The sequence below is a fragment of the Mus musculus genome, chromosome 2 (genome assembly GCF_000001635.26).
Source record: "Mus musculus strain C57BL/6J chromosome 2, GRCm38.p6 C57BL/6J".
NCBI classification, from domain to species: Eukaryota; Metazoa; Chordata; class Mammalia; order Rodentia; family Muridae; genus Mus; species Mus musculus.
This window is the reverse complement of record NC_000068.7, coordinates 12289703-12313084: the sequence shown is the minus strand read 5'-3', so window position 1 is coordinate 12313084 and position 23382 is coordinate 12289703. Positions and strand designations below refer to the sequence as shown.

The 23382-nt window shown below is 43.0% G+C and overlaps 1 protein-coding gene and 1 long non-coding RNA gene across 4 annotated transcripts in view; one reads left to right on the top strand and one right to left on the bottom strand.

The window, feature by feature from the left end:
• Positions 1-769: 769 nt before the first annotated feature.
• On the bottom strand, positions 770-11839 carry E030013I19Rik (RIKEN cDNA E030013I19 gene). Its single transcript, NR_040353.1, has 2 exons — positions 11496-11839; positions 770-3198 (listed from the first exon to the last, which is right to left on the bottom strand). It is a non-coding gene; the product is annotated as an RIKEN cDNA E030013I19 gene (long non-coding RNA).
• Itga8 (integrin alpha 8) overlaps positions 11100-23382 on the top strand; it is a 195354-nt gene continuing 183071 nt past the window's right edge. For 2 of the 3 annotated variants that reach the window (NR_138462.1, NM_001001309.3), the window contains exons 1-2: positions 11141-11508; positions 12114-12247. Coding sequence is in view for 2 of the 3 variants with exons in the window: in NM_001001309.3 (NP_001001309.1) it covers positions 11303-11508; positions 12114-12247 (340 nt within the window). In the remaining variant the exon portion in view is untranslated. Of the gene's footprint in view, positions 11509-12113; positions 12248-23382 lie in introns of all 3 variants that reach the window. The other variant, XM_006497475.4, reaches the window with a different exon arrangement.

Here is a 23382-nt window from a genome sequence, read left to right as displayed (position 1 = left end):
GGATTCCCTTCCTAGGAACATGCCCAACCAAATGTTTGCAGAAGAGTGCGAAGAGACATGGACATAAGTGATCATAAAATGTTACTCATAAAAACTCAAATGTATCAATAAGGGAATGAATAAATAAACCATATCTACTTATTCAATGGAGTACCACTCACCAATGCAAAATATTGAATATATTTATACAAATAACAACAGAGATGAGCTTCAAACATGTTAGGCAAAATAAGCAGGAACAAACAAGAACAGTATATGAAGACATTGCTATGCACTTTAAAACAATATAATAATAAGCTATGCTTGTTAAAGGATTCATTTGTTTTGATTATATATCTATAGATAGCTATATCTATGTTAAAGGATTCATTTGTTTTGATTATGTATCTATAGATAGCTATATCTTTGTATATCTATATAGATATAGATATGTATATGCGTGCACCACCTGCATGCCTGATGCCTGCAGAGGTCAGCAAAGGCCACCAGATGTCCTGGAACTTGAGTTAGAGGTGGTTGTGGGCAACCATGTGATTATTGGAAACAGAATCTGGGTCCTCTGCAGGAGCAACTAGTGCTTTGAACTGCAGATCCATCTCTTCAGATGGCTAAGATATGCTTTTTAAATTTGGATTACAGTTTTGAGGGCAGTGATTGGAAGTGGCCAGAGGCGCTTTTGGGAGTTGATGGTATTTTCTTCACTTGGATGGTAGGGAGCGTTTTGCTTTGTGTCTATTACACATTTTAATAATTTTATGATTTTTTTGTTATATTTCAAGTTTTAGCTTTAATAATTTCTAAATCTTCAGGTCAGGCATGCTGGTAAGAGACTATAATCACAACACTTGCGAAAGTGGAGGCAGTGGGATCATTATTTGTAATAATGAGATTTTGTCTCAAAAGTCAGTGCTGGGGAATGTTGCTCAGTGGCAGAGCACTTGCCCTACATATGCAGGGCTCCGACTTTTATCCCTAGCACTGGGGGTAAATCCTGCCAGTCATAGCTCCCGGTCTTTCCTGTCAGCCAGTCACACAGTTCTGTTGGCCTCTGCTTTGCGTCTGTCATGTCTCCCTGTCCCTGATTCAGTCTTTATTCTAACTCTGATGTTTTATTTTTTCCACAGAGACTAATCTAAATATGTAGGAACGATTCCCCAGCTGTCCTTCATTCACTTGTTAAACATTTCTGAAACATCTTTTTGCCATGTCCTTGTCCTTGCTCCAGGAACAGACCTGACAGGGACGACAAGGGAATGAAGAAAAGACAAACATGTAGACACACAAAAAAGCTGGGATCTGATGGGGTTTGACCATTCTGATGGTGAATTCTCAGCACCCTAGGCTCTTAGTGTTTTATTATGTATGGTTGAACGGAGAGTTCAGATTATTGCCTATAGCTGAATAAGGAGACAGGATTACTGCGTACAAATAAACAAAGAGGAAAGGCTATCTAATCTTGGTAGAAGCAATCTCTATAGGGAAGCTGCCTTTAGGCCATAAATATTCAGGGGGAGGAAGCTTTCATGGACATTTTTTTTTGTTATACATTATCAATATCTGCACATGGACCAAAGGGAGGCTTTGCCATTCACCTGTGTGTCACCTTGTAGGGGGAGGGGACACTTTGCCATTTCCCATGGGTCTGAGGCTATGATCCTTGTCATGGCCTTGCCCATGTCAAACAACATATTTATCCAGGACGTCACTCACCCAGGGCTTCCTTCACCTCCCAGACCATTTATTCCATCAAAATCTGAACATAATTCAGTAAGGACTCTGCACCCTGACATTTAATGCCTTTATTGGAGAGTTTAACTAATGAGGCTCAACCAAGACAGCAGAACAAGGTTTTACTCAAGAATGGGACACTTTCCAGGTTAATTCCAACTAACAGTGAGCACTCAGAATTCTCAGTTACACATATGAGAATGGACACAAGCTAATGTTGTTACAATGAATGACATTGTTTTCCATGGCGTTCGGATATAAGTGTAGACATCTGTTTCATACTGTCTTCACTAGTCCACATGAATTACTGTTAATGTGGCCATTTTGCAAGTGAGAAAATTGGAATAAGAAAAAGCAATTACTTGGCTCCTATAGGTGGGGACACTGGATTGAAGATTCCCAAGTCTAGATCCAGAACTGTAGAGAATTTTTTTTGTACTGAGTGGAAGCATCATGTGTTAATAAAAGCCTGTGGCCAATGAACTGGGGCAGGATTAGAAGGTGGAACATCCAGCAGATAGAGATTGGGTTCTAGAAAAAGTTCAGGGATGAAAGACTCTCCCAGAATGCTGATGGAGACAGACACATGAACCTGAGGAGAGGTAACTAATCATGTGACATGACTTAGACTAGTTTAAATGGGATGATTGAGTTATGACCTAGAGGAAATAAGCCAAAACTATTGGCCTAGACATTTATTCAGTATAAAATATCTCAGAGTCACTATTTCAGGGAAGAGAGAGGCCAGGTGGAAAAGCTCAGGTTACCTAGAACCCACTCATTGTGCTACATTGCCTCTCCACCTGTGAGCATCACTGGTTTTTAAACAGGATTATACCATGACTAGACTGTCTGTAAGATTAAGGACTGAAGAGAGACATTAACTATACTCCAATTTTTCATTACATGGATTGCATGTGGGTTAAGGACTTCATACACATGTCAAAGTGCCCATGTTAGAGGGCAATGTATAAGATTCAGCTCTGTCTTTCCATCCACCACATGAATCCCAGGGTCCCACCAGTTGGTCAGTCAGTCCTTCAGGCTCAGTAGCCAGGACCCTTACTGAGCCTTCTTGCTGGCCTTGATATTTTACAAGTCTATAATTTCCCAAGAGTGTGATAAAAACAAGAGAGAGAACACACAGTGGTTGAACATTAAGCACATGGTTGATAAAAAGAGCTTTTCTTTAGAACTCCCAGGTATGCCACTGGTCCCCTGGTTTGGCTTGAGAGCAAGCAAAGGCAAATCAGCTTTCAGCGACTTTAAGGAGAGTCACTCCAACATCTACTCTGAACAAATTCTTCTTGTAAACCAGTTGAAAAGCAGGCTAACTTTAATCCATTTGACACATTTCTTTCTCCTTCCAGGAATACCACCTGGCATCTTGACTCCAGGGATTTTAACTTTTATCTGCTGGCTTTAAATTAACTTGTAGTATTCTTGTGTTCTGTTCATGTGCTCAGAAGCCTGTGGGGAAGGAAACACATAATTTTAAATAGGTTAGAATAATACAAACCATAGAGATCATTAGTCAAGTCGTCTCTTGCTAGGTAATCTAAGTAGAGGCAAGAAACTCACTTCCAGCTCACAAGCTGTTCTTTCAAATATTGCTAAAATTGGAAGCCATGCCTTCCCCACAGAAAGGACTATATCTCATCTCAAGCCATGAATGAACCACAATACACTCGTTCTTCCTTAAGTTGCTTTGCCGGACATTTTGCCACATGTTAGAAAAAGTAACTGGAGCAGCCCACATGGTTATAGTCTTCCCTAATGATAACTATCTCAGAAACACCCTCTTCCCTCCTGCCTGAACATTTTCAGATACCACCCATCAGTTTTTCTCCCAGCATCCATCCATTTAATTACATTATGCTCTGCTTTCTTCCTTCTCCATCTACATCTTAAATAGATCCCAAGTTCTATAAGAACTGTTGTCATCTCTCAATATCTGTGGTCCAGAGCCCCTGTGTATACAGAAATCCAGGGATGCTCAAACCTCTTATAAAATGGCAGAAGACTTATACATAACCTAAGCTCCTCCTACTGTGTACTGAAATCACGGCTAGATTATTTAATAATAACAGGATGTCAGTGCTAGTAAACAGCTGTTATAATTCACAGTGCGGAGTATTGTGACAAAAGAAGGAGAAATCTGTGACTGTTTACTGCAGACTTGATTTTCTTTGTCCGGACAGTTTCCTCCATAAGTAGTTAAAGCCATGAGAGTAAGACCTATAGACATAGTGGTATGGGTGTGTTTCTCTTCAGCTCGTTATATCTCCACACTGACACAGTGCCTGACATGGAATTGCTGCTCCTGTTTGTTGAAAAGATAAACAAAGACTAGTAAACAAACAAGCAATCAAGAAGACAAAGGATCTTGGGAAGGGCAGAGATGCCGAATGCTTGGTAGGAAAGCTTATTTAAATTTGCCATTATTGCAAAAATACTAATTAATTGTTTTATATGCACTTCCTTCCCAGAGTTTCTTCCTGCCTTCTATCCTTCTTCTTAATTTTTTAAACCCTAACAATGAACAAAACTGTGTAGGAGGGATCACCACAACTATTTTGAAACTTTTCAAATTATAAGCATCTTACATCTACTTTCAAGGGTTATCTAAAATGTGAGATTTCACAAGAGAGATGGCTCATGGAAAAACCCACATGCTTGAATGGGCTCACAGACACTAGAGGGCAGTCCTGGATACCCATGACATCAAAACCACAGCATCCTGGCCTGGGGGTTCCAGCACAGTCAGACCTGTTTCTCAGATACTTCAGGATTCAATCTACCTTGTAATTGGAAGGCTTCCTTGCCTATCTGTAGGAGGTTTTCAGTGTCCTACTGAGTCTTGTAACCTCCAGCAGGAGCAGAAACAAAGAGCATCCATCTGCTGTTCCAAGGGTGGGGCCGTATCTTGGTTGCATCTATGCCTGCTGCCATTGACTCTTCTGCACCTCATGCTCTGTAGGCAAGCCCTCCAGTCCTGACCTAAACTAAGCCTCATCTTAATTGTATATGTTGAGTCTGGTCACTGAAGAGTTTAGTTCCCCCACTCTACTCCCCAGGGCTCATAGTTAAGCCCAGCACAAAGGGAAATTGCAGGAATATATTCAAAGGTCTCTCTAAAAGTCTATCAATGTCCTTAATGTGCTAGGGTTTAAAATGAAAGGTTTGTTGTTCTTCCAAACCCTGCACACTAGGATTAGAAAGTAGATGCCCTAGTTGGGCCTGGTGGTGCAGGCCGTAATCATCACAGTGTGCATCTCTCTCTCTCTCTCTCTCTCTCTCTCTCTCTCTCTCTCTCTCTCTGTGTGTGTGTGTGTGTGTGTGTGTGAGAGAGAGAGAGAGAGAGAAATAAGAGAGAGCATGAGTGTGTGTGAGTGTGTTGTGTGTGTGTGTGTGTGAGAGAGAGAGAGAGAGAATAAGAGAATAAGAGAGAGAGCATGAGTGTGTGTGTGTGTGAGTGTGCCAGTGCGCGTGCACGCACACACACACACACACAATTTCCATTTAGTTCACTGAGCAGATAGTAAAAGGCATATATCACCCAGACAATGGAGTTTATTCAGAATTCTGGAGCAAAAGTGGTTTTCTTTGAAATCTGTCAGTCACCATTCAAGACCCTGGTCATAGGTTAGAATCCCCCAGGGGCTAGGATCTCAGGAGGACTTGCCCCAAATCTCAAAGCTCAGGGATTACATCTTTTCCTCAAGGATTGAGCCAGTGGGGGGAAAATTGCCTTGGGAGTCTTTGTTCCTGAAGCACAGCTGTTTGGAAAAGCATGTTCTGAAAGGAGCAAGTTGACTAGTGGAAATTTTCCTTCAGATGAACCAGCTCTTGCCTGTGCTTGGATCTCTGCCAACATGAGGCCATTGCTCCAGCACTTGTAACTTAGAGGTGGCTAATAAAATCATGAAGGAAAATCATAAAAGAGAATGGCAAACAAAGTCATCAAAAGGGGGGAGGGATGGGAGGAGAAAGGTTTTAATAAGATGAAGCTCACCCTCCAGAGACCAGAATAAAAAATCTGCAGACATAGGCTGATGTCAGCAAAGACAGGAGGATTTAACTTAAGTTTAACCAACCAGTTTCTACTGGTAATTTCCTTTACTATTGTGGGAAAACTGGGGGAAAAAAGTTGAGCAAAAAGTAAAGGTTGTAAGTGCTACAACTTCCCAGATTACAAGAAAAGATCAGGAAACTAAAATTCCCTCTATGAGGTTTACTTTTAAATTTATCAAGGGCCTGGAGAGGTAGCTCAGTAGGAAAGGCACTAGCTGACAAGCCTCATATCCTGAGTTCAATCCCTAGAACCCACTTGGGGAAAGGAGAGCATTGAGTCCCATAGGTTGCCCTCTGATTTACACACATACACCATAGAAAATACACACACACACACACACACACACACACACACACACACACACACACACACACACACTGGGTAAATAAATGTAACAGTTTAAAAGCTGGAGGGTCACTTAAGAGCATACTGTTTTCACACTGGCTTGTTTCATAAATGGTTTAGTGAACACACTAGTGTATGAACTCCAGACGTCTTGATGTTAAGACTTGTCTACATTCCATCATAGACTTAAACACAATCAGACATCCTAATTGATCCTTAAGTTACGTATATATTTATATATTTAGCTATAAAGTTGGCACTCACTGGATAAATGTTACAGCATCTCTATTTTTAAGCATTTTGTACATGGCTGCAAATCCAAGGTCATTTTCCCTTCTGGAACTCTTGTTTATTTTTGGAATGTATGAGCCAAATCTGTTCCATCTTTGACCTTTTGGTTCTTTCCTTTTTAGGGAAACAACTATGTATACCTATCTTGATTTTAAACATACACATATACTTGCATGCATGGTAAACAGTTCCCAGACTTGCTTTTCTGACAAATAACTCAGTGCCCAGCAAGCTTTAAAATGTCAAACTTCTCACTGAGCACAAGACCTGTCACTGTCCATGTGTGCCTTCGACAGTACCTAAGACCTTCCTGATTGGCGTGGTTCCCAAGAGCCAGAAGGTTAAAATGTTCAACACACCTATTCAGGTCCATAGCTTCCCTACTCAAAATCCCTCCCTTTCAGTTTGTGTAAGATTTACCACTGTGCCAGGCTGTGGACCTCTCAGAAATTTCAACGAGCCCTCACTACCTCTGCTCTCAGACAACAAGGTACCATCAGACTGTACCCCAGGCTTGCCTGGAGAAGTGCATGGCTGTTTCATGCCACCCCAAAAGCAGCTCTCAAAGCCTAGTTCAAAAGGCCAGACCCAAATAACTTATGCCTGGAAGAAGCTAATTTCTCATGCTTATCATAGCTTTAAGAACATGCTATTTTTCTTTTAGTTTTGAGATAATTAACTGAGATAATTATATCATCTCTCTTTCTCTTTCCTGCCTCCAAACCCTTCCCTCTATCCCTTCCCTGTTCTTTTTCAAATTCATGGTCTTTTCCCTGCAATTGTTGATGCACACATATGTGTACATATACATATACACATTTAGATTTATATATACATTTACGCACCCACATATTCATATGTATTCCTAAATTTAGCCTTTCCTGTTAATATCATGCTGCTTACATGTATGTCTTCAGGGCCGATTATTTGGTATCAGCTAACCAATTGCTGTGCTCTTTCCTGGGAAAGATTATTACTTCCACTCTCAGCACTGTTTGGCTGCCTGTAGCTTTCTGTGTAGGGTTGAAGCCTCAGGATCCTTCTCTCATCCACTTCGGAGCGTCTGCCGATGTCCTTGTTCAGCTCGTGTTAAGGCAGTCATGCTGGTGAGACTGTAAGGGCGTATCTTCTGCCATTACTCACACAGTCTCTTAGCTAGAGCCTCTGGCTTTTACAATCTTTCAGTCTCCTCTTCTGAAATGACCCTTGAACCTTAGGTGTAAAAGTTGTTTTGTAGATGTATCCATCAGGACTGGGCTTTTACGACTCTGAATTTTGATTGGTTGTGGTTTTCTGTGATGGTCTCCATCTGTTGCAGAGAGAAGTTTCCTTCATAAGGGGTGAGGACTACATTTATCTGTGGATATAAGCACAAATTTATAGAGTGTAGTTATGGATTATGCTGGTTTAGTAAAGAGGTGTTTTTCCTCTAAGATCTGTGACGTTCTTAGCCCTGCGTGATTGGCTCAGTTCCCAGTTCCAGGAATGAGTCCCCTCTTACTGAGTTGGTCTCAAGTCTGCTTAGAGAGCTGTTGGTTTCTGCCAAACTCTGTGAGCTACCACTGTGAGGCCATGTTAGTCGTCGTGGCTCAAAGGCATGATAGCTGGGCAGTGCTCCTTTGGAAGCATGCATGGTGTCTTCTGGTCCATGAAGGCTGCTTCTCAGGGAGGGGGCTTTCAGATCAGTTTCAGCTCAGGGTCCTGTGGGCCTGTGTCTGAAGGACACAGTGTCTTCAGCAATAGAAGCTCACCTTCAACCTCTAAAAGTCAACCAAGGGCAGTAGCAACAGTCTGTAATCAGGAGGGCTCTTAGACAACCCTGACCAACAATTTCTTTCATACCTGGTCTTGGGGTTTTTATCAGGTGGTCTTTGGCTCTTGAATGGAACATTGTCAGTTAAGATAAGATTTTTTTTAAAAAGTATTCCTTAGAAACTACGTAGGGTAAGGAATTCTTTGGGCATTTGATAGACCTGAGCTCAAATCACACTACTTGCTTACTTTGTGAGCATACAAGTGTTGTGCTTTCAGGAACCTTAATCTGGGTTCTCAGCTGTAAAGTGAGGAATGATAATATCAAGAATATAACTTATATAAGCAAGAACAAGTCTATTTTAAAAGAGAGGAACAAAACTTCACCTGTGTATGTGGCAAAAGAAATCGAGACTGGGGAGATGACTTGGTGGACACAGTGCCAGCCATGACCACATGGGGAGCTTGATTTCTTAGCACCCATGTAAAACCTGGATGTGGTGAGACAAGCCTGTGATCCCAGCACTGGGGAAGCAGAGATGTGAGTGTCCCTGGGGTTTGCTGGCCATGCAGTCCATATAGGTGAAGACACCAACAGCCACCTCTGGACTGCACACGCGCGCACACACACACACACACACACACACACACACAGTACATGTTTTCATTACATAGGTATGTGGAACAAGAAGAATAAATAGCTGAGGGATATTTTAGGGAAATAGACAAGTGGGTACATTACGGATGCCCTGGTGAGGAGTTGGTCAACATGAAACAATGTTTACCATGCTACCTCTGTGTAGAAATCTGTCAATGCAAAGTACACACCAAGGACCATGCTGTCACTTTATACCCTCTTAGACAGTCAACATAAATTAAGACTTTCCTGCAGTATGACAGCTTTCAAAATTACAGTACACTGGTGTCAGGACATTCCCATGTTGTAGTTAATCCCCAGCCTCGGTGACAGCTCTGAGGCGTCCCATGTGTGTATTGTGTGTGAATTACTCATTCAAGCTCATGTGGGGAGTTTGACTTTTATTCTTAGCAATATCTTAATCAAAGTGGCAAACTCTGTGTCCAGCACAAATTGACTTTAGGATAGAGAAGGAAAACCAGTCAACTGGTCTACCACCTACTTGTAAGCTCTTATGCCTCGTATTGGGCAATGTAATTAGGAAATGATGATGTGATGGCTTGACAGGGAGCCTTGTGACAGACTGCTTGTTTTGATTTTTAAATAGGGACAAGTAGAAACACAAAATTGAAATTACTCTACAGAGTGGGTTATGAAGGAAAATGGATGAGAAACCATTTTTTTTTTCCTAGTAGGCTGAGATTTTTGTCTAGTCTACTCAAATTGTATCAACCTTCTGATGGGTCCCCCAGTTGTAGGAAGTGGTACTAATTATTCTTAGATGAGTAAGTTGGCATCTTATTCATCCACTCACTTCACTTATTTTCTCCTAAGTAGGTAACTTAAGACTCAGCTTAGATCCTTTCTGCTGTGCATCCTCCCCCAATCTCAGCCTTTTCCTTAACTTTCATGGCCCTTTTCTCCTTTTGTCTTGTCAACCAGGTTGGGATTCCCTTGTCCATCCCTGCTTTCTTTTTATTCAGATGACTTGCCACTGGACATTTGAATCTCTGGTGCCTATCATATTTCTGCTTTGGCTACTTTTGCCTGGATCCCTGGTCTCAGGATCCATCCAGCCCTATTTCAGACCACTCCTTGGATACTCCTTTTCACTACGATCTTGTACATGGTCATCTAATGCTAGGAGATTAGTGCCTTCAGTGTTTCCCTCATCTGCTTCCGGGAGGTCCAAATCTAAGTCTCCTATTCAAATTCTTGTCTACATCTAAATTTGTTTCCAACTTTCCTGAAATTACCCAGAAACAGCTTGCCCCTTCTCTGTCTCTCTCTCTGTCTCTCTGTCTCTGTCTCTGTCTCTGTCTCTCTCTCACACACACACACACGTGTGTGTGTGTATATATATATATATATATATATATATATATATATATATATATATTTAACACAGCCTTCTCAGGCTAGTCTTGAACTTGTTAGGTTAGCCCAGGCTGTCCAACAAAAGATCCTCTTATTACAGCCCCTGCCCCCAAACAAAACAGTGTTGGGATTTCAGGTATGTGTCACCATGTCCCACACTTCTTTGCCTACACTTAAATTCTGTGTGACCTCAGAGTCATGTTGTTTTTTTTATCACCAATCTATGTCCTGAAAAGTTTGTATTTATAAAAAACCATTTATACACACAGTTCTAGTCTGCTCCCTTCACCTTCGGGCTCCTCGAAAGATCAACAACTAGTACTGGTGAGGAAGAGATCCTGTTGTCTCAAACTTTCACTCCCAAGCCCTGCTTTTGAAAACTGTTAACTGCAGCATTTCTGACTTTGCAGTCCTTCATCACAACCTCATAGGATAGAGGTTTATACCAAATCATACAATGTGCCAGAGATGCCCTTGAGAAAGACTGAGAAAACCTACAGGATTTTTGTATTAGTATGTCAGCGGAATAGGAGAGGAAGAGGGTTCTTACATTCCATTATCAAATCCCATTTACTGAGGAAGAAACTGATTTACCCTCAAAGGTAGAGGTGACAGCCATATAACCACTCTTTTCTGGAGTTGGTATACTCTTTTGTATGCTTGTATCCGAGCTGCGCAATATTGGGAAATCATTAAATTCTCGCCGCATATGGAACACCGCTTCTCCAAAACAATGACTTGAGGTGACATCCATAAAATTTAGATGGTCCTTAAACTAGAGACTCGAAATCTAGCGGGCTCAACAGGCACTTGCCCGGTCCTAGACCGCAAGCTCCGTCCTGCAGCCTGAGAACTAGCCGCTAGAGGGCGCGAAGAGCGCGCCGGCCCCAGCCAGGGGCTGGAGAGGGTCGAGCGCGGGATCCGCTGCTGCAAGCCCAGAGCAGCGGGGTCGGCGGGCCGCACAGGGCGAGAGGACTGTCACTGTGGACGCTCCTAGCTCACCGACCCGGGACACCGGCCTCTGGGGAGCGTCAGGCCTTCTCCTCTGGGCTCCACGGCTCCCGATCCCGGGTGAACAGCGTTCGGGAAGGAGGGCGATGTCTGCGGGAACCCACTGTGGTCCCCCGGGGAACCGGGCACCTCCGTTCGCGCGTCTCTGTTGCGTCTCGGCCGCGCTGGGGATGCTGTGGTCCCCTGCGTGTCTGGCGTTCAACTTGGATGTGGACAAGCTCACTGTGTACAGTGGCCCCGAGGGCAGCTACTTCGGCTACTCACTGGACTTCTACATACCTGATGCGCGCACGTAAGTTGCTGGGTTGGGTTGGTGGCTTGGTGGCGCGCGATTCCAGGTCCTGTCTCTGTCTCTCAGAGGTCTCCGCAGCCAGGAGGAAAGGATGTCTGATATTTCAGGCAACTGCCCACTCCGGGTCGGATTCTGCTCTTTGCCTGCTACCAACATCTTTCCTCCTGACTTATGCTAAATAGATGTGCCCATGAATCTGGGATTGGAGATGCTCCACTGGTATATAAGTTCGGATTCAAAGACAAGAGCATTATACAAAGGAGAGAGTGGGGCGGGACAGACTCAGGTCAGTTTTAAAATAAGGACCGCGCAGTCTGTTCCTACGGAATCTCATAGCGCCTTAGGTTGCAGACAGTTGGGATCTGCCTTCCCCATCACAGTCTCCACCTACCTCCACCTAGACAGGCAGAACCATTAGCAGCCTCTTCCAAAACCAGGTTTCTGGTGCTCATAGGCTTCCAAAGAGGAAATCAAGTTTGGCAGTCTTTCCACAATAAACCTGTTTGTGCCTGCCGCTGCTGCCGCAGTCCGGTGGGCATGCTTCTACAGACTGGGCACACGGGTAAATGTTCCCAGAGGAGTGACTTTCTCCAATCTCTTTGCAGAGCCAGTGTCTTAGTGGGGGCACCCAAAGCCAACACTAGCCAGCCGGATATCGTAGAAGGGGGAGCTGTCTACTACTGTCCCTGGCCCTCAGAGAGGTCTGCACAGTGCAAGCAGATACCGTTTGACACCACCAGTAAGTGATGCTAACCTGTAGTGTGGCCCCTGGTTGAAAAGAACCAGAGCCATTCCTCGCGGCAATTTAGTGTTCTTTCCCCCCCTCCTAATGTAAATCTGAGTGTTTGGATGCATCTGGTAACATCCGTTTCCCTACTGTTCAGAGGTGAACACTAGGGGAGGAGGTGCTTGGGACCAGTAGAAACCCACAGCTGTGAGGGGAGGGGAGCACAGGCTTAATACTTGGTTGGCAGAGGCAGGCTGGTGTCTGTGAGTTCGAGGCCGGCCAGAGTTACAAAATAACCTACACTATAGAGAATCGGGTTGGTCCTCAAATATAGAGGTGGAGACTGATAAAGGACTCGCTTGGAGTATTTGTAATTCTCTAGTTCCCAAGTCCGGAGGTGAGACTTGCCCTGTAGTAGATCCAGACTGCAACCTGGGGTGCTTGACATTCTAATTCTTTACAGAAAGAATTTTCTTTCAAAATACTGGACATTAGATGCAAAATACTACAGGCAGAGTGTGGATGGATTATATTCATTTCCAAAAATCCCCCAGACAGATGTTTCTTATTTAATTAAAGGGAAAATACCATTTCATCTGCTGTTTTTAACTTGGATCCTAAGAAAATAATTTAAAAGGGGTGTTTTGAAAACACCATCACTCGGTGTTTTAGCTTGTAGCACCCAAATGTTAGCATTCAAATAACATATATTATTAGAGAATACCCTCTTTTTTTTCAAAGATGCAAATATGTCAGGTCAAATGACGGCGTGATGGGCAATAAATTAAGATTCCTTGTACACGTCATACTTTAGGACATTGTTCTTACTTTCCCTGTGGTCCTGTGGTTATCTAACTTATGCATCTAGGATTTATGTAAATGTGCATTTTCACAGAATTTTGAAAAAATTGATTGGGTGGTATGTACCCATGACGTTAATCTGTGTCATTTCTGTTGAGAGGGACTATCAATATGGAAATCATTTTGAAGAAAAATTATGCAATCTTTACCTTGAATTATGACCCAATTAGAAAAACATTTCATAAAAAACATTTTGAATTTATATTTCCATGCCCATCCATTGTCATACTATCTTGTTTGTTATTTTATTAATGGTTCAGTTATTTGAAAACAGATTTATAAGGCTTTACTTTATTTACATTCACATTTAGCAACTGGAACTTTTAAATCGTTTGTGAATAAAACAGTGGCGTTTTGATCCTTACTGATCTCTACATCAGAATAAGTTCCTGGGACGGGGGTGGTGGTGGTGGTGGTGGTGGTGCAGGGGGGTGCTCAGTGGGGAAAGAGCTGGCTACAATCCACAGTTCCATGTCAAAGCTAGGCCACGGCGTGTGCTTGTGACCTCAGCACAGGGGGACTGGTAGACAAGAGCCTTTAAGGCACTTTCTAGTCACCTGATCTTAGCTAAAACAACAGTGATCTTTAGGTTCGATGAGTGGCCCCGCTTCAAACAATAAGGCAATAGTGATCAGGAAGAATATAGCCTCAAACTCTGGCTTCCACAGATGCTACTTGGGCAAGCACATCTGCACACATGTGTGCACACATCCATATACCACGCACACAAGCACACACCAAGACTGCATCTAAGGTTTGATCATATAAGCATGAAATCAATACCACTTTAATTATCCGAGCAAATAAGTCTTGTAAGCTTTATTTGTATTTATCTCTGTGTGCATCCGCTTATGTTTGGTACATATGTATGGTGTCCATGGAAGCAAGAAGCATGTGTTGGATCACATGATGTAGGGGCTGGGAACTGAACTCCCATCCTTTGGAAGAATAGCAAGGTATCGCAAGTACGTAGCCCTCCCTCCAGCCACTAATCTATCTTTTTCAAAGGTAATTTAAATCCAAACCTTGAAACAGAAAGATACAAGGTATTGTACTATTTTAATTTACATTCAAGAAAGGAAGCATTTAAATGATGAAATGGTTGGGTTTTTTTTTTTTCATCAAGTAGCACTGGCTAGTTATACAAATGAATTTAATAACTTTCTAGCACATTCTAGAGTACATGAAATCAGCATGTAGTTAGCATTTTCTTTTAACATTCTAAAAGAAGAATTGATATCTGTCCAGATATTCATCTCTCTGCCCAGATGAACGTCTTTTTAAGGGCTAACTTCAGCTGATGCCATGATTCAGAAGATAAAAGCCATAGAATCCAGGTATTAAACTGGCTTTAAAATTGGCTTCTCCAGCCACTTTCCATTTAAATTACAGTAGTTAATATTTTCCAACATTTGCTCTAAAGCAATTGTTTGAGGGCTCTGAGTTCACTTTTCTTTAGCAAACTATTGCCGAAAGATTGTGTTAGGATTTCCAGAATGGTCCACAGGAATACACTTAGCCCATACTGTAGTTGAACTCATATTTGCAACAGAAGAAAAAGGGACAAGCTAGGGCAATTTTGGCAATTACCTAAGTAGAAAAATACTATCAAGAAAAGTCCATTTTTACTTTTCTTTGTAGAAGAACATAGCAGCAGCATGTCTCAGCACTCAGGCATTGAACTTATGTTTTATAAATGTAAACAGGATTTCTGATTTGGTGTGTGTGTGTGTGTGTGTGTGTGTGTGTGTGTGTGTAAGGGGTAGTAATCAAATCCTGCACTTTGCACATATTAGGCAAATGCTGTGCTATTGAGCTACACCCCCAGTCTCTAGATGTCTAGTTTTCTCTTGATAGAGGTGCATCCAACTGTTCAACAGTTATAGCTTTAGTACTTTAGTACTTTAGTACTTTTTTAACTCTCTCTCTCTCTCTCTCTCTCTCTCTCTCTTTCTCTGTCACCCCCTCCCTCTCTCTTTGTGTGTAAATGTGCATGTGTGTCTGTCTGTCTGTCTGTCTGTCTGTCTCTCCCTCTCTTTCTTGGTGTGTGTGTGTACGCGCGCGCACACGCTTGTGGAGGTGTGTATGTCTGGAGACCAGAGGCTGATTCTGAGTAACTTCTTCACTCTCTCCCCACCTCCACATATTTGAGTTAGCATTTCTCACTGAACACTGAGCCCCAACTTTTGACTCCCCTCCCTAGCCAGGGAGCCTCGGGGAGCCTCCTTTCAGGCCTTCATACTTATACAGCAAGCACTTTCTTGACCAAGCCATCTCCTCAGCTCCAAGAACATTGTGATTATTCTTTCAAAAGCAGTGAGGTAGGAAAGGCTGCACAGAGTTTCAGAGAAATGAAGGCTTCGAGCTGGAAGTAATACTTCAGTGACCTACAATAGAGAGCCATCTCACTGAAAAAGAAGATAGAAATCTCTGGGAAAGAAAAAAAATCCCTGTGTCAGCCAAGAGGGGGTACTGTGAGTCCAGAAACATTTTTCCTTTAGAAAATATAGGGGAGACATGGGTGCAAGCCAGAAGCCTGGGGTGCAGGTGTATGCTGCTTAGTAGGGGCTGATGCTCACCCCGTCTGTCCAGTTATTCTGTCCACATGACCCAGGAGAGGAGAATAGACAGTAGCTGTAATTTATACAAAGCTGTGACGGCGAAGATGGGGCTGTAAGAGCTGGCCGAGCTGCTTTCTAGTTGAGCACTGACTTTGTGAACAGAGGGAAATGCTAGAACCCAGGCTGAATGGTGACAATGGGCATCACCAGCACTCGGACTCACAGTCAGCACTGTAGATGCATAAACATGACCGATGTTCATCATTCCCAATCACACGAAACAACTACGCAAAACACATCCTATGAGTCAAGAAACTGACCTCAAAGGTATGACCAAGACCGTACGATGCAGATATGGGCTGCTTTCTGAATTCCCCCAAGAAACTGGAGAAAGCTGGTCTTCTTGGAGTGCCAGTTCAGGGCTCAGGATCTCGAATGGGTCTGTGGAGCCCAAGAGCCACTCACTGCACACCTTCCGTCCCTTTCCCCTGTTCCACATCACCTGCCCACCACAGTTGGATCTGAAAATCCCAATGTCAAGAGCCTAAACTAAGAAGCAATTTTCACGAGGGGCTCGGAGAAACCAGACAGTTAGGAGAGGCTTGTTCTTGGTGGAAATTATGGGTTGTAATGTCTCTGGTTTCTGTAAGTTCCCACTGACTCTTTGTTCAGGGTCCCCAATGAGTTACCGCCTGAATTTTCCTGGAAAAAGGGAAGACAATGGCTTTTCTTGAGAAAATAGAGGCTGCGACAGAAGCAAGGTGGCGTTCATGAAACAGGGTATAAAGTGTCAGGGATACATGTGTACTATGTTGCCATATATTTTCTGGTATTCCCCTGTAACACTGCCCTCTATCCATGTCTTACACTCTGTCTGCTTTTCTCATTATATCTCAAGGCAAGATACTGAGAAAATTTGACTTGTTTTTTAAGGAAGTTGTTTCAACATGTCCCAGCCCTGGGATGTCTACCATTCAGTGTTTTGCTGGTGTAACCCACTTACTGTCCTTCATTGGATACTGAAGAACCCAAGTAACTTAGTCCCAGAACCTATCTCAATTTATTTAAGACTAACCACCCCCTTTTAAAAGTTACCTGCTTAACTTAATTCTTTTTGCTAACTGATCATCACTTATTTCTACTTTATTAATCAGCTTGGATTTCATTTCTCACTATATTGTGTGATAAATACAAAACTAGAGGAAGTTTCCAATAGCCCAGGACTTCAAACGCATGAATACCATCAAATTCTGGTCCTTTCAAGTCCAGAAGGAGGGGGTTTTAAAAGAAGCATATGGTGATGGGGGAGGTGCAAAGAGTAGATAATTTCCCTGCTCTGTACAAAACCAAGTAGTCCCAAAAAAGTCTCTCTCCCCCTCTGTTTTACCCCCGTACTTCAATGGGATGGAATCCCTTCTATTTGATGAATCGATTTCTTTCCCTTTTGTCTCTGCACTGTGCCCCTGTCGCACAAAGTTCAGAAGCTCACATCTGCCTCGTGCATGTGAAGTTCCAAGGATCATTTCTTCTTTTTCCCCAGAGATGTGTAGATGCCATCAGGATTGCCAGAATCCTCCTGGTCAAGGATGGGGGAATGAAATTGATGTTTTCCGCTATGGGTCATGAGATGGTAAATGGTGGAGTGCTGCAACCAAGCACCACCCAGAAAATATTTGACAGGTTTTATTCCCAAGTGACAGACTTGGAGAGGAAACCTAAAGGCAGGTGCTAGTAACGATGGTCACAACAGCAGTTAAGGACAGAGGAAGTTAAATGGGGTTCACTCATAGTCAGAGACCCATGTGAACTAGGCACAGGAAGAGGTGGGAGATGCTCCTGGGAGAAACCAACTGAGAAAGACTACTAGAATTTGCCTGAATGTAGTATTTTTGTGGGAAAGAGAGGGGAGAAAAACAGAAACTCTTAGGTAATCTGGTTAGGGCCTTTCAAAATCTCAGAATGGCAAGACTTGCTGGGATTGACTTGGAAAATGGAATTCCTCGTTTCGTGGGAGCTGTCTCCTTCGTGTTGCCTCAGCCCACAGCATGAACAGTTCTCAGCATCTGGCTGCCGTACACCAGGACTGGCTTGCTCTGTGATAGTGTGGGATGTGCCGGTTTCCTTATGCGAAAGGTGGGAAACTTGTTGGTGACAAAGCCTTGCTTTTCCAGCCTCCCCCTCCCTCCCTCCCTCCACCAATCCCTGGTGGTGATGGGTAGATCATGCTTTGTTCAGGAGCAGAGAAAGGAAGATATAGGTCAGAGCTACTCAAGCAAATGATGGAAGGAAGACCTTGGATGTGGCAGGACTCAGGGAGAGCAGAAGGCTGTACTTCAGGGAGCTCAATTGAAAGGAAGAAGACAGAGGGGAGACAACAATGACCTTCTCCTTTAAAAGGTCCACAATGGAGCCAAGAGTGCTGGTACATGTGTAATCCCTACTGCATGGAAGCCTGAGGTCAGATTATGGACAATTCAGGGCCTCCATGGGTTATAGAGTATGTCCAATTCCAGCCTGGACCACTGAGTGAGACCAGCTTCAAAATGAAAAAGACAAGCAGGTGGAGATAAAACATAGAGGCAGAATGCTTGCCCAATGTGAAGGAAGCGCTAGGATCAATCGCTAATCCCTAGCTCAGCAAATGGATGAGGATAAGGATAGAGAGGGTGGGGAATAATGGGACTAGGGATATGTATGATTGGCAAGGGATTTTTTTTTAAAACAGGGATGATGCCCTGAGTTTGATTTCCATCACCAAATGAATGAATGAATGAATGAATGAATGAAGTTGTACTACTCATAAACATATACAGATGAATACATATTTACGGAAATATATACACACATACGGAAAGCAATATGTATATAAATGCATATGCAGAAGTGGTACTAGCCATATGCTAATTTTGCCTGATCAAGAGTCATTCAGCTAACCCTCTACTTTTCCCATGAAAATTCCCTGATGGCTGGCCTCATAGAGACACCCACCCTGCATTCCTAATGGAATCTCCATTGGCTCAGACTTCCCACAACAAAAACAACTGGGCCCTGATAGGAGAAGGGAGGAAACATTGGACCCCACAGCGCTTAGCAACCAAGGGAGAGAGAGAGAGGAAGCAATTAGAAAGAGGAAGCCCTTGAAACTCCAACTAGAAATAGGAAACAGATCTGCTCCATGGCTAGTTGAGTCGTATGAACACTAGGCGCCTGTTGCTTAATCTGCAAAATTCTTTCAAGAAGCTGGAAGTCTGTGTGAGGGAACAGGCTTCCAGGTTCTTGGCAAGGATACTCCAGGCAACAGATGCAATGTTCTGTGAGAAATATTGGAAATAGTCTTGAAATTATTCTGAGAGAAGAAAACTGCACTTGGACATTTAAGCAGACTGGCTGAGGTGTGTACTTGCGACAGCCCTGGGTAGCAAGTCCTGCATCCGTGATGAGGACAAGGAACATGGCCGACACAACAAACATGTTGAGTACATTTAATGAAAACGGCTAATCTTTCAAAATTCAATTTCAGCGCATGCTTACCAAAACCATGTGTAGTTGCATACAAGGTGTATTTGCACAATGAGTCCTAAAATAGATTAGCAGTAATGTCAGTCGTAGGCCATGCTATAAGGAGATTTGAGATAGCCAAGCAAATTGTGATTCACTGATAAGTGGATTATAATCAAAACATTCTAGCTCTTACTCCAGTGCTGTACTGTTCTGAAATGCAGACTGGCAGAGCTTGGCTGAATGTCACCAGACAGTCTGGGGGCAGTGCAGTTCAACCTCAGCCAAGCGGAAAGCCCAGGACTGGAATCTCGGATGGCGAGTAGCAGCATCCCGGAGGGCTGTCAAGATGAGAAACATTTCTAGATCCACAAACATTGCTCGAGTGATCCTTTTGTCCTTTGGATTATTTTTGTAAAGATAAGGTATCCGTTGCAAAGCCTGGTCTCTCTTGAAATGCCCGTTGAGCATTCATTCCAAATGAGAAGAGCCAAGTTAAATGGGACAGCAGGGGCCGATTGGGGTGACCTGGTGCGACTTTCTGCCTCCTGGTTATTGTGGTGCATAGTTGACTACATGTAATTGCCCAAATCCATAGAAGTAGAAAAGAATAAACTTTCCTGTAAGTAGTGTAACAGAAATTTTTTGAAATTAAAGGAAAAAAGAGCCTGTTTGGGGAATACAAGAATGTTACATATTTTATATGATCCATTTTGTTCCTATAACCATTGCTCTGAGCACATAGGAATTAAGATCTTTAGTCTATGGCAATGTCTGATCTAATAAAATTGGATTCTGTGAGAACACATAGTTTGGATGATGAGTGCATGCCATTTCTCCTGTGTGAGACTGAAGATGTAGAACCATTTTTAATGGTTCTTTAATTTAAAGAACCATCGCTGAGTAAGGTTGAGTAAGAATACATCTGTTCGACAGGATGCCCTAACCTGCAATTGCAGGGCTTGTAGAACCTAAGCGTGGGACCCCTCGTCAGTAGTCACCAAGCTGAGTGCTCACTTCAATCACAATATCTTACACATCAAAATGTGTGCAATTGCACTGTAAGGGATTTACATTGCAGCGTCAGGCTGATTTTTCTTTTTTCCTATCTGTGGTATTTGGCATATGGACGCAGATGCTTATATGATACTGTAAAAGACTCTATCAATCTATAATGATTTCCAGGACACACTGAGACTAGAGAAGAGGGAACACAGCGTTGCTCCAGCATCCATTTGCTGAAGGACTCTAGAGAACCCGTGCTATATCCATTGTCTGACGCCCAGTGATCTGGGAAGGGAGGCTCCTAATTCAGCTGCATCCATCGCCAACTCCCAAAGCTCTGCCAGATGGCGCCTCTTGCCACATTGCCTAATTAACATCTTCCCACCGCAGCACAGTACTGCTTCCTTCTCTGTCACACATGCTCCTGTTCACTTTGGGCTGTTTTGTGGCCTCTTCTTTAACTGCCTAAAATAACTTGTTTTTCAGAAATGATTTTCTTTTTGTTGTTGGTGGTGGTGGTAGTTTTTTGTTTATTTGATTGGTTTTGTTGTTTTATTCTTTAATCTTTTTTTTACAGTCCAGTTGTTATCCCCCTCTCAGTTTGCCCTCTGACTGTTCCTCATCCCATACCCCTTCCTCATCTCCAAAAGGATGTCCCCACCCCACACCCCCAGCACACCAGACATTCCTCCCCACTTCCTGGGGCCTCAAGTCTTTCCAGGGTTCGGTGCATCTTTTCTCACTGAGGCCAGACCTGTCAGTCCTCTGCTGTATATGTGTCTGGGGTCTCATACCAGCTAGTATATGCTGCCTGGTTGGTGGCTCAGTATCTGAGAAATCTCAGGAGAGGGGATGAGGGTACAGAAGGAACATGATCAAATATAAGGGGGCAGAGAGGAAATAGGAGTGAAGCCCTGAGGGCCAGCAGAAAGAATGGAAACAGGCAATCTTTGGGAGGTAGGAGGCAGGTGGACACTCTAGAATGGACCAGAGACCTGGGAGGTGAATTACTCTCAGGACTCAAAGGGGGAGAGAAAACTTGTAGAATCCCACTTCCAGTAGAAAGACAGGGAAAGAAAGTAGGATGGAGTTGCCATCGCACAGTCAAAAATGCTGACCCAGAATTTGTTCTTGCCTGAAAGAACTGCAGGGACAAAAATGGAGAGGAGCCTGAGGAAAAGAAGGTTCAGTGACTGGTCCAAAGTGAGATCCAGCTCACAGGGAGGCCCCAAGGCCTGACACTATTTCTGAGGCTATAGTGTGCTTACAGAGAGGAGCCTAGCATGGCTGTCCTCCCAGAAATGATTTTCTAATCAGAAAATGACTTCCTTCATCTTCTTACACTTCCCAATAGGCTTTGTTTCTAGAGTTCCAAGATCACCACACATCTTTTTTATGGACGACAGTAACAACAACAACAACAACAACAACAACAACAACAACAACAACAATTTCAACAGCCTAAATATGTTAGTCAACCAAATCAATGCTGTAAATCCCATAAATATGATATAATCGTAAAATTGAAATCTAAAAGGACCGACATTAATATGAGAAGTTACTTTTATTTTAATGTTAATTTAATACCTTCAACACCGTGTATATGACTTTAGAAGAGTACTGGAAAGAGAGTACAGAAGATGTCTGCTGGGAAAGCATGGGTTCTGGGTTGAAGAGAGCTCTGAGTTGGTAAATCCTTGCCATGCTGGCTTGTGGATCCACGTTTGGGCCCTACAACCCATGTACTTGTTCAGTTCAGTGAAGTATAGTTGTGGTATTAGTGCTGGGGAAGCCAGAGGTCAACAGCAGGGGTTATTTCTCAGGTGCCCCTGCCCCGTTTTTTGATTCTCACTGGCCTGTAACTTACCCAGCCAGCTAGGATGGATGACTGGCCAGCAAGCCCCAAGGGCCCTCTTGTCTCTGTTTTGCCAGGGCTGAGATTATAAGCACATAGCATCTTGCCTGGCTTTTAAAAACATGGATCCTGGGGTTAGAACTCAGGATCTATGAGTCTAGTCCTTGTTCTCCCCAGCCCTTCTGTAATATCATTTGTCCTTGACATCACCTTTTATTTCCAACAGATATTATTTTACTTATTACAACGTAATCTAAAGGGAACAGTAGAGTTTCAAATGAAGCTTAGTGACATTACACAGGCAGACCTTCTAGGCCCTGGCACATGGTCACAAGGAGAACCTTGGTCTTAGCTCTATAGGGAGTACAAGGAAAATCAGGGACAAGCTGAGAGGTAGAGAAAGAAGTGTATGGGTATGTACATGAGCATATATTTCAGACTGAGTCCATCATCAGCTTTCTATTACTTCCACAGAAAAGTGGTACATACTCACGGGGCTTTAAACAACCCACACTGATTGCCATAGTGCTCTGAAAGTCCAAGTCTAAAATTGGTCTCCCTGAGCTAAAGTCAAGATCTTGGCAGAGCAATGTTCTTTCTGGAAGTGCTTGGGGAAAGCAGTTTTCTTGACTTTCTCAGGCTGTAGCCTGCCTCTGTGTTCTGGCTGGTGGCCCTGTCCATTTTTAAAACTTGCAGCATGGGCCACGTGCTTCTGCATGGCTCTCCTCTGGGCATCCCTTTCTGCTTTGCAGAGCTCACATTATTGCATCAGGCCATGTTAATACGCAGAAAACCTTGTCTGTCTTAAGGCCAGGTGATTAGCATCTGGATTGCATTTCAGAAACAGCTCTCCTTTATTATTATTTACTTATAACTCATTTATAAGTTTGTAGATATGCGAAGTTTATTATTTTTTGTCTAACCCAAGTGGTCAATGGGACTTCACTGAAGGAGTGATACTTTAGAAATGGCTTAAGTTATGTGTGGCTTATGAGGAAGAAGTGTTTTAGAGTTTTGTCTTGGTTAAATTCTGGAGGTGAATGACTGTAGGTAATAAGAAAGATATGAGCCTAGAGAGTAGGGAAAGATTAGAAAGTTAGACCAGAGAGGCTTTGGAGGCAAGATTGAGTTATGATCCCAAAGGCCATGACCTCTGTATTTATTTATATATGCACATGCACACTTATGGGAGTGAGTGTGTGGACACACACATGCACACGTATACAATTAAAAAAAAAGAAATAGGTCTAAAAAGAAATGTATAAATGTATTTCACAAAGGTTGGTAATTGGGTACAACCAGCTTTCGAACTATGGCCATTGGAGGTACTATGATGGACTCACAAAGGTGAAATGTTTCATGAGATC